This window comes from Rhopalosiphum padi, chromosome 2, assembly GCF_020882245.1.
Source record: "Rhopalosiphum padi isolate XX-2018 chromosome 2, ASM2088224v1, whole genome shotgun sequence".
Taxonomy (NCBI): Eukaryota; Metazoa; Arthropoda; class Insecta; order Hemiptera; family Aphididae; genus Rhopalosiphum; species Rhopalosiphum padi.
In genome coordinates this window covers 59,795,106-59,814,621 of record NC_083598.1, presented here as the reverse complement: position 1 = coordinate 59,814,621, position 19,516 = coordinate 59,795,106, and the positions used below count along the sequence as shown (strand labels likewise).

The following is a 19,516-nucleotide window of genomic DNA, read 5'->3' as shown; positions in this document are numbered from 1 at the left end:
TATACATATTACTAATATTTAAATTTTATTGTACTATTATAATAATAAATACAATAAAAAATATTGGTTCAATATATATATATATATATTATATTGCTTGCAGTACTAATGCATACAAAATGTCATTTGAAATATTTATTTTAACAATAAAATAATATTGGGCATTAATAGATTAATATGTACAATCTCAACTAATATTGAAGTAGATAATATAACGAAATAAAAAATATTATTATTATTTTTTTTAATAACAAATATTTATATTTTTTAATTGTAATTAATGACTTGTACTAAACAGTAAGTTAAATCTCAAATTGAAGTAAACAAAACAAATTTATAAAGATTTATTAACTGCAATATTTAAAAAAAAAAATCATTTAATTTAAGTACCATAAGATGACTTATTTTAAACAATATTATATCAGTTTATCATTATACAATGATGAATAAAAAATGTATCATAAAATAATAAAGCAAATTATTAGGTCAAATATAGTCAATGGAAAATGATAACAATTAATTATATTATCATTCAACATAGACCATTCACAATTTAAATTGAATATACGATAATAAATTTACACATTTTGGAATTTATACAAGATAAATTGTTAAAAAAGTAAAAAGTACTTTAATTTTGATTTAATTCTGCTGTATTAATATCTTTCATTTCATTATCTGTTGGAACATTTACTGTTTCTTCAATTGGAAGAATCTCATTATTCTGTTGTTCCATATTAATGGATGATTCACTATCTGCCCCAAAATAAAAGTCATCACGAGGTTCGCAAGATTTATGTTCTATATTCATGTCTTGGTTAGCCTCATCTACTTGAGACACAATAGTGTTAACTGAACAATGTTCATCATTGTTTGAATTATGAGAAGATTCTTCATTAAATGATTGGTGATTATTAGGTTGGTCATTTTCATATGTCATATTATTATAATTGGATTTAAATTCTACATTTTGTTCAAATTCTTCATTATTTTGTCTCACTTCATTTTCTTGTTGGAAATTAAAATTTTCCTTAGAATCTTTTTGGTATTCTTCATGAGATTCATACTCAGCATGCTGTTTTTCTTCTAAATGTTTCTGTTCAAAATTGTCTAAGGGTGTTTTTTGTGAATTCTGCTGTGTCTCTTTAATATTATCATGAAATAATTCTCGTGAGTCATTGGTGAAATCATTTTGATAATCTTCAAATTGTCCATCTTTGTTATTCAGTTGCTCTTCATTATTTTGCTTAACATTCTTGTCTTCATTATTTGAATCGGCATTATAAACACCTAAATCATGATGTTCCTGAATGTCCTTTTGATCTTCTTTGTTTTCAATTTCATCATTCTGACTAAATGTTATGTTTGAGCTTTCTTGTTCTTGAACTTTGTGCAGTTGCTCAATATTATCAACACCTTCACCTTCATAGTTGTCTAAATCCATTGGAGCACTTGTTTGATGTGGACCTTCTTCTGCGTTAGTTTCATCAATAGATGAAGTATGTTCCACTGATTTTCTGTTCCATTGATCTTCTTTAGTATTATCATCAGATTCTTTATCACCCCATTTACTTGGTTTTTTAGAACGTTCATCATTGTTATCACGATTTTTCAACTTATTAGCAGCCCACTGTGATCCTTGTTTATTATTTTGTCTTTCTTCTTCTTCATTCATTGTTCCACGTTTCCATGGTTTCTGTTGTTCATCCCATTCAGGATTATCATCACGTCTCCAACGTTTTTGTTGATTAGGTCCTTCCCAATCTTCATTTCGTCGCCGATTACCATTACCTCTCCAAGGAGAAAGTCTACCACGACCACCCCATCCATCAGAATCACGACTACCTCCTCGACTTCCCCATTTATCTGAATCACGTCCACCTCCTCGACCGACCCAATTATCTGAATCACGACTGCCTCTATTAGCAGGTAAATTATTGTCCATCCAATTATCTAAAACATAAATTAAACATATAAAATATACCATAAAATATTAATTTAAGTAATTAATACCTCGGCCACGGCCCATTACATTCTGCATTAATGGTGGTCTTAAATTACCTCTTCCCATCATACCTCCTCTATTCATACTTTGATTCTGCCAAACAGGAGGAGGTCCATTATTATCCCAATTAGGTCCACTGTTCGTATCCCAATTGGGTGGACCATTGTTATTATCCCAGTTTGGTGGGTTGTATCCTCCACGTCCTCTAAATCCCCCACGTCCTCCACGATTCCATCCTCCTCGTCCTCTCATATTACCGTTGTCCATAAGTGGCGGTCTAGGACCATCTAAAATTAATTTAAACAAATAAAATATACTCTAAAATATTTATATAATTGTTTATATTATTTATTTAATTACCCTGTGGAAAATTTTGAGGGGGCATATTGAACATTTGATTTGGAAGGGGTCCATTGTTAGGCCCAAACATGCCAGGTTGGAATGGAGGATTGTCTTGAATTACATGATCAAGAATTTGATGTAAAGAATTATTTTGCATCAAAATATCTTTTACATTATCTATTTGTGTGATATTTGGAACTTGAGCTATTCCTAATCCTTCTTTGACTGACAATCGGTCAATATTATTTGGATTGTCTACTTCTTCATTAACTTTATCACCCCAGCGAGATGATTTTCTTTCCCTTTGTTCAGGCCCTTTAATACGATTTCTTGGATCTTGTCTTTGAGATAAATCATCTCTTCGCCCACGATCGTTTTTTATATCTCTATCTGTAAATCTATCAACTCTTTCCCTATTATCATAACTACGATTCCTGTGATCTAGTCCATGAATTCTATCATCACGTTCAATATTTCTATCAGAGTCTTTAGAATCTTCTGGCTCAGATTTGCCTAATATATTAGGATCATATTTATCATTGCCTATATTAGTGTTACTTGTAATTCTTGCAAAATCAGATAAATTTGGAAGTGTTGGAGGAGGAGGTAAATTAAATTGCATAAGGGTTGATGGGTCTAACTGATTTGGAGGAGGATTTGTTGTATTTAGGTTATCTTTATGACTTGTATTTTGAGAAAGTGTAGGAGCAGTATTAGTTCCAGACGTTACAGTAGGTGGATTTATCCCCATCATCGTCTGAGCAGAAGAAATAGCAGCAGCTGAAATAAATAAATATATATGTAAAAATAAATTTAAAAAAATCTAAATCACTAATGTACCTAACGTTTTGACATTAATTTATAAAATAATATACATTAACTGTGTTCAATAATTTAAATAAATATAATAAATGTATAAATTTATTTACTTTGAGATGGTAGATTCATACCAAAAGGAAAAGACATCATCATATCTGGAGGTACACCAAGTGGTTTTTGTGCATCATTAGACATTGTCATTTGTTGAGGATTTCCCATTATAGACATATTTGCTAGAAAAGATCAAGTTATTTAACTGTCTTTATAAATACTTCTGTTATAGAGTAACTCACGTGGAGGCCCAAATGGTGATGGCATTCTATTCATCATCATCATAGAAGGGTGACCCATCCCCATTGGTGCCATAGTGCCAGGCATCATAGGGTTCATCATTGGATTAATTAATCCTAAAAATTTAATATAAAAATAATTATTTAACAAATTTAATGTATGCAACAGTGCTATCAGCATTAAACACTATTTTGATTTCTAGCTATTAAATAGGTATGAGCTATTTCTGATTTTTAGCATATAGAATGGAAATCTCCAATACAGTGAATTTAAAGCAATACTGTTAGGTATAACCATAATTTAATACAATAGCTAAAGGTTTAAAATAATAAGAAATTGAAGTTAAAAAATTGTACAAACTTGGGTTTATTCCAAACGGATTAGGCATGCTCATTGTCTGTGGCATATTGAAATTCATCTGATTGGGCTGAGTATTTTGAGCAGGGGACATCTGCATATTTTGAACACTAGGAGATTGAACACCTTGTGGATCAAAAAAACTGGATGTATTCAATGGCTGCTGACTTCCTTCAGATAATTTTTCTTCTTCTTTTTTTTCATTTTTTTTAGATGTTCGCAAGTTCTTTAAATGAGCTGAAAATTAGTTTATAAAAAAATAACAATATTTTAAGACTTTATTTGGTGCAGTTAATAGTATGGTTCTATACACTATTTAAAATATTAATTCTAGAACTTTCCTGATATTTAAAATAAAGTGATTACAGGAAATATCAGTTTAAGATGCATCCACCAAAAAGTGATCATTTATATTCTTAAAATAGCTTACTTTTAAGCCATTCAGGCATTGTATCTTCATCTAACATTCCTCCGACTTCCAACTCGTCGTAGTCTATTTCCTTGTTTAACTTCTCCCAAGGTATATATGAAACTCCATCATCAATTTCCCAATAATCTTTCCATTCTTTATCTTTCATTGCTTGACCCGGAGCCCAAGCAATCTGAATCAAATCAAAATATTGTCAATCACATTCATTTATTTTTAACCAGTGGTAACACTCATAATATATTACTAGCATTTTGAGCGTGTGGAATAAAATGTATCTCAATAAAATAATAATTGTCAATAATATATATATAAAAATGTAAATTGTTAACACATACCGTCATAGGTTTTCCTTGTAATCGTTCTCCTTGATATTTACTCATTATACGAGCAGCATCTTGCCTTCGGTTCATGCACAAAAAAGCACATCCTCTAGGTGATATTAAATTTAATGAAACTATATCACCAATTGGTTGAAATAATCCATATAAATCATCTTGGTGTATGAGTTTTGATAAATGACCCACCCAAAGAGTAGTGCTTACAACTGTTAATATTGTACAAATTAAACAACAATATTAACAAATTCCTCAAAATATTTTTTTACCTGCTAAATGATTTTTTTTAAATGGAGGAAGATATTTTTTTCTTCTTTCTCTATCCTTTTCACGTTCCTTTTCTCTTTCTCGTTGACGTTCACGACTACTCTTCCTAGGCGATCGTTTACGTGATGGACCTGATAAATAACCATCTCTTCTTGTATCTCGTTTATTTTGGGGAGGTGATGCAATATGATCTAGATCTATTACTTCAGGTTTAGACTGGTTTGGGTCATCATAACTACTTTACAAAATATAAAATAAATAATTTATTTTAAAAAGTTTATAAATTATATTCAATTTGAATAAAAATATATACATTATCTGAGTTAAAGGTTTATGATGAGATTCTAATGACATCAAAGGTTGTTGTTGTTGGTACATTTGAGTACTAAATAATTGATTTACATATGGGTTTGACATCATACCAACTGCTTGAGAGACCACGGGGGCTGGTTTTAATTCACATTCAGAAGCAAATGGTAAATTCTGAAATAAGAATGTAAGTTAATAATAATAAAAAAAAAACTTAAATTTTTTTTTTAAAAATTATGAAATAAATAAATAGTTAGTAAAATTATTTACTAATATGAGCTTATCTTAAGTCTAAGTACTTACTGAGCTGGAATTGATTGCTCGGAAACTGGATCACTCGTTCAATATATAAACCTACCTTTCGATGGCTCGTTACCGCTGAAATTTTTATTTGAAGGAACAACTAAACAAAAGTAGGCACAGGGACTCGTGTTTGGACTGACGATTTAATTCTTTGACATTTTTAAAGAATAGCTTAACAATACTATGCTAAAGCTACACATGTACTATTTTTGGTAATCTTACCTGAACAGTCTGAGCAAGATGCTTGTCGAATTCCGCTTCTTTTCTCATTTCTTTTATCTTGTCCAACTCTGCTAGCTGTTTAGACTGTGTAGACATTAACCCTTCGACATTGCGCAATGTGCGCAGAACTTCTGGGTTATTCAATAGGCTGAATTTAAAAAATACAAAATAATAGAAAATATCTCTAAAACCTTGGAATCTTGTTCAAAATCGAAAATGTCAATGAATAAAAGTTACTACTAACTTCCTAATTAAAACTCTATGGTTTGATAAATATTCAATTTTTAATCAAATTTGAAATGTTTATACTATTTGATCATTATGAAAATTAAAAATCTTCAGCAATAAGTTGACTTAAAATTGTTTCTACAAATAGTAATTTCTCTTTATAATTATATATTTTCTGAAAATATCTATACTATTATATAAATACAATTGGTTATACACTTATACATTAACAAGATCAAAAAATATATGTAACTAAAATATTTTTTGAAGAATTATATAATTGATCAATTAATAACAATCTTTAAATTAATATATCAATATTTTTCATTGAGTTTCTTTGATGTATAAACACACTATTTATGATAGTTTTCTACCAATTAATTTTAAAAATTCATGCAATCCAAACACGAAGTATGCGCATAACAATTAATAAATAATATAAATATTGAGTTCCTATTAAAAAGTCTGTATATTGCTAACATTATGATAGGTACATTAAATAATTAAAAGCTATTAGGACAAATTCTTGATTATAAGTGGACACCAGTTGTCCATTAATATTAAAAAAAATATGTTAAATTTAAATCTGAAGAATTATTGTTAAGATATAAATAACAATATGCCTTCTAAAAATTAAAATTGATGCTTATTGTTTATATTAAATCAGATTTCTCAATGTTTTAATGGTTAATACTTAATAATATATACACATTATTTGTAATCAATTAAAAGCAGAAAATCCAACATACATACAATCCAGAATATATAACATAGTATTTAATTCAATCAAACCCATTTTATAGCATCCATTAACCACTAATAATGGTAATATTTAAATTGATATCTTATACACATGTGTACACATATGTACCTATAAAATAAATAAAGCATTGTTGTTCTAAGAAAATAAAAAGTAATAATACAAACCTTTGAAGCTCATACTACTTTTCTTGTAAGAGTAGATTTCAATTTCTGAAATAACTTAGTACCTATATTATTTTTTCTTTAAAACAATGATATTTTTGAAAAGATTGTAAAATGTATACATATTGTTGTTGATTTAGTACTGATATGTAAAAACTAATTCTATAAGTAATCCGTTTTAACGATATACCTATTTGTTATATATTTAAAAGTATATAACAAATTATTTTAATTGATTTTTTTTCGTAACACCTATAAAACTAACATCTAATAAGCTTGGAATATTATTATAATGTATAACTTTAAAGATTTAGTAGTCATAATCGATATTCTTTAAAGTTCGATAGCATTTTTTTTTTTGTATGCATATAGTTAATTATAAAAAATTATTTATAGAACACACCTGTCAATTCCGTCAATGGTAGTACTTTGATGTTGCTGTTGATGGAATACAGGAGATTGATTAAGCATTTCGTCTTCATCATCACCATAATCATAATCAAGAATTTTTTTATCAAACAATTTCACCTAAAATATTTATTTAGAACTAAACTGTATTTCTTATTTACTAATAATTATTATTTGCACTTATATCTTACTGCATCAGATTTTTTAACTTGAGGAGATGTAGATGATTGTTGCATGTGACCTGGTTGTTTTTTTAACAATGATTGAATAGCTTGTATGTGTTCTAGTATAGCCGGATCTATTGGTTTATTATCAGTGTCTTGAGACTGTTATTTAAAAAACAAATATTAACATACTAAAACTAATTATTTTTTTTTTATCAAACTAAATTATTTACTTGTAAAGTGTCAAAATTTTTAGACATATCATCTTTAACCGGAGTATTATCTTGACTTTTAAAAAGATCTGTCTTAACACCTGTAGATCAATAAAATACTTTGTAATACAAAAATCTATGTTATAAATAAAAAATAGAAATATTTCATTATAATCTGAATAAATGGATAATTCTAGTATTGTTAAATTTATATTAATGCATATAAGATTTAGTATAATTAACCATACCACAATAATTAGATTTACAATAGACTAATATTGTTAAAAATATCTATTAATATAATTACTTAGTTTTGGACTATTGTCCATTGATGATAAAGGATTTATTTGAGAATGTTCACCATAATCAGGATTAGCAGCCAAATCAAAAATAGGTTGAATAATATCAGTAGTAAAAACAGCATTCTTTTGCCATAAATTTAATACTCGAATAACTTTACTCTATAAACACACATAGAATAGAATAGTTTAATTATATTATAAATGTAACTAAAAATGTATCAACATACCTTATCTTCTTCTGGACACGCAAATAAGTGTGTAAAAGTCAATTTGAGATTACGCGCAAATCTAGGAGCGAATACATCTTTGTCGTTTCCAAATTGATGTCGTGATTGCCTTACAATTGAATCAATTACATATAGACCTGGTATCTTATACTCAGGTTTGCACTACAAAAATATAATAGATAATACTATAATACATTTTCTCTATTAAGCGTGTAATTCTATTTTACCTTTTGTATAAATTTTTCTACACATTGAACAACGTGTTTGTACAATTTGATGGCTTTGATTGCATTTCGAGTAATTGCAGTCATTTTTGCTTTTGATATTGGCGGCTTCATTTCCATGATGGAATAAAGCTGAAAACACAACAAACCATTAATATATATATTCTTCAATGAGCTGTGACACTATTAAAATTGTAAATATACTCTAATCCCACCCTCTCTATCCAAGACATCAATAAATTTGTATGGTAACAATTGTATTTACAATCAGTATTTCAAAGATTTACAACCATCACCGTCTGTATACAGTGCCAAAGCTCAGAGCTAATGGTAAAAAAGTGATTTTGATCAGTCCGTTTTAACATAGGTTTTAACCAACCATCAGAGATAAAAATATCGAATTACAGGTTGACATAAGACAAGGGTCGAGCGCCCATTCAAAAAGGATAGAAATTAGGTGTTATAATAAGTATTTCACCAGCATATTTTAACGTTAAAACAAAATGTTTACACCAGTGGTGGGCGTTCATATCTTACCTCAAATGTGAACGCTTTGACCGCCTCCATTTCGGCGCGACGACTATTCAGCAAAAGACTGCGTAACAAGAAACAAAAAATCTGCAACGGCGGAGACTGGACTCCAGACGAGACGTCTAAAACATGACTAACGCGACAGCGGCGGTATCACTCGAATTTGTTCGAAATATAACACAGAAATTAGTAAATGACCGTCTTCGGAAGTCGTAACTTTTGGCGTATTTACGTTTCAGTTTAGGATTAGGACATTCAGGTCTTCAAGACGGCGTAATGAACGACAGCACGCGCTGATCGACAGCAGCAAAAGTACAGTTACAGTGCAGCCAAACCAGGAAATGAAAATTTTCCCCTTGCTATTTAAAACAGTCATCAGCTGCAGCTGCTAAAGATCTTTTTCAAACTATATTGGCGCTTAACTTAAAAACTTAAGAAACATATTGTAATATTACTAATATTAGGTTTAATAATACAAATAATATAAGATAATACAGAGCTTTAAAATTGTAAATAGTATACACACAGCTATGAAAAACAATGTTTAGCTATAATAAATAATAAATATTCATACAATATGAACTAGGCTTACTGAGATCTTGATAATGTTTTTAAAAATTATAATTTAATAAATTTGAGAAAGCTGGTGTCTTAAAAAGCGAAACACATTACTGATAATCGTAATTCGCAATTACTTACAGTGTAATTTAATAAAATATGTATATCGAGTACCTAGGTATTGATTATTGAGATATTCGTTATAAATGATTTTACCATGTATTTATATTAATTGTTATTAAGTTAAGTTATGATGTAACGTTTAAATTTTATCTACACCTTTCATAAATTGTACATACCTAATTAAATTAATTAATTGGTAAACCTTTTTTTTAGCTTTTATCACAGTCTCAAACGTTATCTGGTTATCTGGTGTTTATTTGAGTTACCTACGTGGGTATCTTTAATCATTTTTCTATGGTAGAAAATATGGTGTCGAGACTCAAGAAGTATTATTTTACTGTTTATTGTAGTCTTAGCTTTAAATTTTTAATATTTATGAATAATAATTAACAATTCTAATTCTCTAACCTTTAACGTGAATCCTATAGTTATACCTATAGTTTTATTGTTTGAAAGGCCGTATCATAATAAGTGTTATTCTAATCTATCTACCGATGATTTAATTACTATGTAGTGCGTTAGCCATTAAATAAATCTGTTAATGTAAATTATCCTTGTTAATTTTTGCCAAAATGTTTGAATACACGTCGTTGTTGGTTTACACTCTATTCTACATGATCGTGTCAGCTTGTTTTGTGCTCAGAACTACTGAATTTGTGTCAAACGGTCTCACCGTCGAGAGCCTGTTCGAATCAGTGATCGACAAAGAATACAACAATTTCATATTGCATCACATCAAAAGAACATCATATAGCATCATTGTACACTCAAGCCTACCCTTAGGTTGGTGCATAACTCTTAAGTTATTTTGCATCTGAATGCATTATAAAAAACATAATCATGATTATGTTTATATTTTTTAATCTAAAAATGTGTTTTTTTCAGTTTATTTACTAGGCACACTTCTAGTCAATGAAAATGAAAAAGCATTTGTGAGTGTATACTTTTACGAGTTGATTCTTTTGGCATTACTGCCCATCACCTGTAGCTTTTCAGTAATATCCAAATGGAAATCAAATAATTGGGCCAATCATCCATTATCAATTATTTTGAGTCGTTACAATCCTATTGACTGGACAATTATAGCACAGGAAATTTCAACCGAATATCAATGGTATGCTTAATTATTATTTTATATAATACATGAATTTACATAAATATATATATATATATATATTATTTATCTTAAATCTCTTTTAAGTGAAGTGCATACCTATAATATATTTAATAGTTTGTTTTTTAATTATGTTTCTATTGTTATTTATGTTTTTGTCAGTCTTCAAAAATTGACACTAGCTTATGGGACAATAAATAGAACAGTTGTTACTCAGAACTGGATAATATCAATAAAACCGTACATGGTTTATGTTTCCAAGAAATCAGAAAGTTCTTTCTTAGTATATAGTTCGGATAACCATAATTCTACACCTGATGGAACTCCAGGTAGTATACAATTCATCAACATTCAAGTGATACCAATTCGATCTCGAATTAAATGGTTTTTTGTTAGGTAATTCATATGATTAGTTAGTTTAAATGTTTTTTATACAATTTCATTAACACACTTTTGATCATTATTTATATAGAATAAGGTCTGAAGACTTTAAAACACTTGAAGAACATATTGGCCATCCTATACAGATTGCAGATAATGTTAAGCTACAACGCTCAAGAACTGAACGTTTCATTGAAGTATTTCGTGATCAAGTTTCCCAAAATCCAGTGTATCGTGGTTACAGTTCAGCAGAAGTATGTTCAAATCTATTGTAGTCTATGTTATTTTTTCATATCATTGTTTACTAACCTACATAATATCTACTAAATATTTAAATCTAGAATAGGTAACCAAATTATGTATTATATTTAAAATACATGATATTAATAACCTATATTTTACTAAAAAATATAACATAATAATATTTTAAATATAAAAATTATTATTACTAATATACTTGTTAATATATAAATGTAAATTATTTTACCAGGTTAGAACTTTTAATGTTTTTTTTTCAGTTTTTAATTTACAATATTTCAATAATTACATTATATCTTTGAAAATAATTTTTACAAACAATTTACATCTAATTACTGTTTATTGAATTTAAAGTCAAACATTTTTAAATAACGACTATTTTATAGATGTTTTTAGACTTTATTTGAAAATCTATTTTAATTTTAAGTTGGTAGTTTAGATTTAAAGTATTAATAAAAGAATAAAAACTTATTACTCATAATTAATTTCAACTAAAAATAAGTTGTCTATACTACTAGTTTGTTTAATCCTATAAATTATAAAATATAATAAGAGATTTTGATACAATAATATTATTTCTAGTTAGCAGAAGATGTATGTGCCGGTTGCTTGGTGAATCCTCCCGATGTTAAACTCACCAAATGTTGTGAAGATAGCAATGACATAGTAAATTGTACTTCGTGTCAATGCAGACCTATGTGGTGTGTTGATTGCATGGCTAAATGGTAAGAAAAATGTATTAATGTCGTATAGTAAAAATAAAATTAATATTGATTTTAGGTATGAATCAAGGCAGCCTCAAAACGACACAACCATATGGTTATCATCAAAATGTACCTGTCCACTTTGTCGTCAATTGTTTTGCATCCTTGATGTCTGTCCATTGGAAAATTCTGATTTAGCTAAGACTAATTAAGTACTAGTTGCTTTGACAACACTACTACTGTGATAATGTTTGTAGTATAAATAGTAAATTTAAGTTTTTAATGTTTTGTTATCTTAAATATTTAATTTATTATGTTAAAATTTAATAATTTAAAAAGATTTAAAACTATGTAATTTTTTTTTTTTACTTGTTACAAATAACTTGACATTTTATTACTAATATATATGTACATAATGAAAACTAATAGAAAATGTTATACTAAAAGTAAAATATATGCAATGTTTTAAGTCTCAATATTTACCAATAAATCACTACCATTTTATTGGGACAAATAAACCATTTGTACTAAGAATGATAGAGCACCATTGATTGAATATGTAGAGCTTTCTACCCCGCTTAAAATTTATTTACTAATCTTAATAGGTATTAAATAAAAATAAATTAAACTTTTATTTTAAAACTTGAAGAAAACACAAATAACATTAACATACCTGTAACAAATTTCATAAGCAATCACTAAACATTTAAATAGTTTCCGAAAACATCTAAATTTATCTATGAACCAAAATTCTTTTTATACCATATAGATCCAAAAACCATACTAATTTAATGCTCCTGTAGAGTCTAAGTGAACAAATAGTTCCTAAAACTTAAGAACTATTTGCTATAATGGACCATGGTAAATTAAATTGTTTATTGATAGATATTTTTAATTAATACCTAATCTTATTGTTGATTTGGGAGTATTTCTACATAATGTTTCAGTCATAACACTCATAACTTAATAAGAACCTATTCATTTAGGATAATAAATAATAAATTACATTTTTTGAATTAAATAATTTTTACGTTTAAGAAAATAGGTAATTAAAGTATAAACCAAGGGTGGCTAACCTACTGCACGCGTGCCAAAGGTAGCACGTTGTAAGTTGTAAGGAATCAATTCACATATAGATCTCAAAAAAAAAATATAGTTATAACCATACTGCAATGTTGTTTTTAATTAGGTACCCATTATTGATTTGAAACAATGCAGTAGCCAGTAGGTAGGTTATAAAATCAATAAAAATTAAAAGATGGTACTTCACTGATACAAATAAAAAAAATTATAAGCTTTTGGTTTGTTTAACCAGTGTTATTAGTTCTTAACAATTTTTTTTTCAATTATAAGACTGTGTCTCCTAATTTACAGTTTTAAATAAATAATAATAAATGCATATAAGAACTAAATTTTGTGGACACTTAACCTTTAAATTAGGTATATCTAAAGTATTATGATGATGTTGTTTAATAAATGTTTCAACTTTTAAATTTAGAGTGAACTGAGGTCTGAGTCAATCTAAAAATGTGACGTTGGGTGAAAGTAGAGAAATGTAATATTTATGAAAATTTATAGCTCCTGCAGCAAGGCTGCAAGTACCACTGTGAATCGTTAATTTTAACTATAAATATCTAGTATTTTTAATAAAGTTAATTTCCGGCTCCAAAAATATTGTGTTTACTTACTGGCTACCTACTTCTTAGTACTTAAGTCACAATTTTTAAAAAGGGAAATGTACGCTTAGTAATACTTAGTAACTGGTATAATTTCGACATACACGAAATTGCAATATTTGTTATATAAATGTAAAACAAATGTTCTAACCTTTAAAAAAATTCTACATAGCTTTTGCTTTGCACGTTTAATGCTCAATCATTAACCGCACACTTGCTCCCTTTAAGTAGGTAGGTACTCTCGGAATACTGGGTTTTTGCCCGGTTTCGCGTTTCAAATAATATACAATTTGTTTAGGCGTTATTTGCGTGTCGCTATATGCAAAAACAAAAATATGAATACTTACGACGAGTTCCAATCAGCTGAGAACGATTTGTTCAAGTTTCACCTTGTATCGACATTCGACGCAGTATTTTATAGAAACATCAAGCAATTTGAAACACGCAAGTACATTTCATATTTCAGTACTCATTGTCCTTAATTATCTGTAAGACTGTAACTATCTACCTTATTATAAGACATAGTATGTAGATACATGTTTGATGTATCTGCATGCAGTGGAGATACTCGTAATTTCACCATGATCTGAATAAACCTCTGAACTCTGAAGCAAGTTTTTTTGTGGAGGAATTATTGCAGTTATGTGAATACATTAACATTCCCAACTTAATTTAGATCTATGAAACAACTCGAGAAATTCTAATAAATCTATAAATGAAATGTTGACCCGAGAGAGTTTACCAAACAATCGGGAAAATTACAACTGCCCTTACTTTTTTATGAGGTGTACTGTACCTACTACCGTTCTAGAGGTTTTAGTAGAGAAAACTTCCGAATATTTATATTGTTCACTGGCGCTAAATTTACATACTACTCTCATGCCACCCATTTTATAAATATTAAAAATTAGGCGATTACCTAACAACCCTATCGGGTCTACTCCAATAGTATACTTGACGGGAACATGTAAATTCTCCCGGGTCATACACATTACACATAAAATTCTAAGTGGGCGGCACTCCTTTCGCATGACCTTCCTCTTTTCGACCAAAAATGATAAAATAGTTTCTTCTTATCGCCTACGGTTTCACGTTTAACATTTTGGAAAACATTGTCTCAAAATTAGCTTAATAAAGCCATTTAGTATAACCCAGAGAGCACCACGAGGAGGCGGCTTCCTATTAATCTCTAAAAATTTATTATGTTTGTGTAAAAATAATTATTATATGATACAGATTATTTGTCCATTAATTGTTACGACGACGTTAAACAAAAGTTATGTCATGTATTGGATTTAATTTATATTTACATTTTTTGTATAGATGAATGCTATGGATTTAATATTTTAATGTACTCGTACAGTCGTACCTTCTTAACTTTCCGCTATTGTACCGTTGGATTTTATTTTCGTTTATTAAATGCCGCGCGTTATTTTACTTTCCTGTCTTTAGGAATGTTTTTATAAGTAGGTAGATACTATTTAATTTAATATAATTATATAATAATTATTTTTACACAAACACAATACATTTTTAGAGAGTAATAGGAAGCCGCCTCCTCGTGGCGGTGCTATCTGAGTTATGCTAAAATGCTAAATGGCTTTATGAAGCTAATTTCGAGATAGTATTTTTCAAAATATTAAACGTGAAACCGTGGGCGAAAAGAATGCAATTATTTTAAGGCGAAAAGAGAAAACTATTTTATTATTTTTGGTCGATAAGAGGAAGGTCATTTTTGGGCGAAAGAAATTGCGCCCGGTTAGATAAAAAAGTAATTAAATAAAAAGGTCTAAAGTTGATAGGTAAAACTAAACAGAACAGTATATATACTTGAATAAATATATACGCATAATAATACATTAATACCTAACTATTATTATTAATGTGGACTATTATTATTATAAAAATTATACATTTTTTAAAAATAATAATAATATATTATAGGTATTAGTTTTATACTGTTACCTGATTTTATTTTCTGGCAGAGTTTACAATGTAAATGTAAATGTAAGTTTACATGAATTCAATTTTACCTGTTATTTTTACTGCAGTGTTTAAACTAAAAAAAAAATGTATTTGTGGCGGAACAAATCAAACATAGATATATTATGTAATACCTATACTCGTACATTGCAATTTCATTTAAAAAAAAGTCAATTATTATTTATTAATAATAATATTATAGTAAATATACTCAACATTTTAATTTAATTTTTATGATAATACGAACATACAGGTTTAAAAAACCTTAGTAGGTGTCTATTTTTTGTTTTTATAGATTATTATTTTTTTGTGATATGATTTTTTTCTTTATTTTTGGTAAAAGAGTTTTTACTTAATTTATGTTTGTTGTTACTTTGAATCTTTATGTAGGTACACTTCAGTAATAGGTAATGAGGAACTATGCTTTAATATAAATTAATAGTTACTACCTACTTATAATTAATTTGATGCATTGATTGTTTTTTTTTCAGTAAGTATTTGAAAAAAGTGAAGATGGATTTAAAAAAGAAAAAAAACACAGGGATAAAACTGATGAGTTTTTTAAGTTAAACGGATGTGGGTAATTTCTTAAGATACATTTTTCCTTGAACATCATTCAGTATTTTTAATAATTTATACGTATGTATTTATACGGTACAAAGTTAAATCCGGTACTGAAGAATAATTTATGACAGTAGTCCTTTTAAAAAGGTTAATTAAATAGTTAATTAAAAATTTAAGTTAAAATTAAATGAATAAATACAATACGTTAACATAACAATATATTTAGGTACTATTAAAATTTAGATTTATAATGATGAAATATGCAGCTTTAATGGATTGCATCATCGTAGTATTTAAATTTTTTTATGAATAACAAAATAATGATTTTTAAGTATTGTTGACGTATTTTTTAAGTTACCTATTATCAGGGCCGCAGCCACACATTATTCTAGGAGGGGCAAGCTCTAATTTTGCCGCCCCTCTTTCCATCACTCAGCCCCAATAATTAACAAATAAATTTCAGTGTTGTTATTACAATATAAGTTTGAGAAAATTCTAAAATATTTAATATTTATTTGGATGTTAAGTGACAAATATGCTATTATATTGTTGTTATGAGCTAGAGGTGAATGAAACGACTCGCATAGATTAATTAGTAGTTAAATTTGCTGTTGCTAGCTATTATACTAAAAAGTAAAAATAGCTGTAGTCGGTGAGGATTACCATCAGTAGAGTTAATATTAATTTTTCAGATAAAATAATAAATTTGTAATAAATTCAACCCTAAAATCGACTACCTAAAAATCAGCAGAATTTACAACCTCTCGTCATGTAATAATGACCATAAAATAGTATAATAATTTATCAATGCGACGAATCTTTGGAAAAAATACCAGTTACCTATCTCATGTTTAATATATACAAAGTACATACCATCATCTAGAGTCCATACGTCATTGCAAATACGAATGAGCCACGAGTTAATATTTATTAGTATATGTGTAGTATTTATATATAATTATTATATTATGCTTAAATAATTACATACATGGATGATATTTATAAAATAGTTGTTCGAAGATTATGATACGTTTTTGACTAACGGAAACCATTTTAATTTATTTTAAGTGTGCCAAATTTAAGGCGAGCCACTTCCAAAAATATTTTTTACCATCACGCAACAAGTTCTAACGTTAATATTCTACATTATGAACTAGTTAATAGCCAATGTGTTTGTACTATTTATGCTGTTATATTGAAATAATTGTCTCAAACATTTATAAATTAGTTATTGTGAATGCAATTTATTGATGTACGCTATGGTTAAATACCGATAATGCACGCGGAGATAAACACGAGGGCATTTGAACGGAAATTTAAATAATGTTTAGGAGTATTTTATACAAGACACCATCGTAATAAATAATTGTACAGAATAATAACGTACCTATAGTTCCATCGTTCGATGAAGTTACGATTAATTTTCTCATATAACGGCGATAAACCGAGTCCCGAATGTTTCGGCGGTTTCAAAACGGTTAACTTTGATTTCCATGTATTGTTTGGCTAAATATGTGTAGATACCTACTACCTACACTATTAATACTGATATTATATTACTTTGTGTTTATTTTATTGCCGAGTTATAGAGACAAACGCCGTCAGTTTGACAGTTCTAAACTAGGTTAGGTTTAGAAATTAATAATAAAAATAATAATTATTATTATTGGTTGAATCGTTGCTCTGTTGACACATTACTACACGTCGTTCAAACAAGATACGTTTACAGTGGATACAAGATGAAATAATATTATTTTAAAAACGTGACGTCTAGACACGACGTAGTGGAGTGCGATTATAATATCTATACATTTAATTAGTATTTAACATATGTAACTGTTTCTTCTTGGCGGCTTAGTCTAAATATTAAGGTGGTCGGTTTTAATTATAAAATAATTATTTAATTAATTAAGAAATAAATATAAATAAATACTTGTACCTATAAAAGAAAATCGATTTTTTGTTTCTAAATAATACAACACAAAATTTCATGTCTATTTATAATTATTATTGATTAATGTTATTTTCTATCGGTACATCAAGATCATAAAACTATTTTTTTCAGTTCTAAAGCAAAGCTAGATTTTATTAGTTATGCAATATGTTTTTGAATTTATATTTTATTTATATATGTGTTTCAATAAACATGAAATATGGGGAATAGTGATGTAAAAACTATGACATCATTTAGATTAATAAAATGCTGTATTAAAGTAGTAAATTTTAAATAGTTTTATGATACACAACGCATTAGTTTGTGAGAACTAAAATTATTATTTAATGTGTAATAACTAATAATAATAAAAACTATATCTTTTTACTAAGGTTACTAATCTGGTATCAAATACACATATACGTTACACTATATCGAACGCGAACAAACTGACATCAAACGAAAAGGTGATAACGAATGATTGACCTTCAAATTAACGTTAAAAATGCTTGATGGATTCGTAAATTGATTTAAATTTAAAGATGTAGTACCTTCCTGGCTACTTATCTACTTTATCTGCGGACACAATAATATTTTTAGAAAAATATACCAGTTTTCAGTGGTTACCAATACATCTTTTGATGTATGATAACGGTATCAATAGTAATGACGCGTCCACACTTATATCTAAACTAATAGGATAATGCCAACATTGGAAATGATTATGTTTTTGAAAGCTTAAAGAACTATATAAAAAATATATTGCACTTTATGCTTTCATTCTTAAATACCAATAATCATCTACTAAATGTCTAAATGAAAGATTTTAATGTTAAAAGCTCGTAGCGTAAAGAAAAAATCAAATTTATTAAGTAGGTTGACGCCCGAAAATCATCATGACGTATATATAAAATTACAAGTAAATAACACGTTTAACATTATTCAAATGAAAAAAACAATTAATAAAATTATTCCTTTTACTATACAATAATCATTAAAATACCAATAAAAAGATCATTTACCGCGGCGCATTAGATAGGCAATTTAGGATCATTTTTGTTAACTTAATATTCATAAAACACAATAATATAATATTGATATTTAAATAATGTAACAAAATTTTGTTGATAAGTCAAGTCTTGTTATTTATAAAAAACAAACAAATTAATGTATACAATATTACAATGTTTAAGTCAAATTACAATAATTACATTGCACTAGTTTATGGTTTACTTGAAAATCAGGAAGGTTATCCTTAAGAATTGAATCTTTAAGTTTAATACGTTTCTTATTCGTCTGTCTATAAATATTAATTATTATAG

The 19,516-nt window shown here is 27.8% G+C and overlaps 2 protein-coding genes across 4 annotated transcripts; one reads left to right on the top strand and one right to left on the bottom strand.

The window, feature by feature from the left end:
• Window positions 1–359: 359 nt before the first annotated feature.
• LOC132919531 (SR-related and CTD-associated factor 8) lies at window positions 360–9,199 on the bottom strand. 3 transcript variants are annotated; one of them, XM_060981204.1, is made up of 18 exons: window positions 8,907–9,199; window positions 8,373–8,501; window positions 8,146–8,307; window positions 7,924–8,077; window positions 7,638–7,717; window positions 7,432–7,566; window positions 7,236–7,360; window positions 5,681–5,828; window positions 5,160–5,329; window positions 4,849–5,084; window positions 4,580–4,788; window positions 4,245–4,416; window positions 3,818–4,051; window positions 3,460–3,573; window positions 3,277–3,399; window positions 2,366–3,127; window positions 2,014–2,292; window positions 360–1,953 (listed from the first exon to the last, which is right to left on the bottom strand). In XM_060981204.1, the coding sequence occupies exons 1-18, from the start codon at window positions 8,934–8,936 to the stop codon at window positions 632–634; spliced, it is 4,584 nt and encodes a 1,527-aa protein (XP_060837187.1). In that variant the 5' UTR covers window positions 8,937–9,199; the 3' UTR covers window positions 360–631. The 3 variants fall into 3 exon arrangements, with proteins under 3 accessions (XP_060837187.1, XP_060837190.1, XP_060837189.1); XM_060981207.1 differs by having other exon boundaries at window positions 3,298–3,399; XM_060981206.1 differs by having other exon boundaries at window positions 4,849–5,081.
• Window positions 9,200–9,874: 675 nt separating this feature from the next.
• LOC132922514 (E3 ubiquitin-protein ligase TM129) lies at window positions 9,875–12,514 on the top strand. The gene is made up of 6 exons (XM_060986079.1): window positions 9,875–10,364; window positions 10,467–10,695; window positions 10,858–11,091; window positions 11,168–11,330; window positions 11,917–12,059; window positions 12,115–12,514. Exons 1-6 carry the CDS (start codon window positions 10,154–10,156, stop codon window positions 12,248–12,250), a joined length of 1,116 nt encoding a protein of 371 aa, XP_060842062.1. The 5' UTR covers window positions 9,875–10,153; the 3' UTR covers window positions 12,251–12,514.
• Window positions 12,515–19,516: the final 7,002 nt, after the last annotated feature.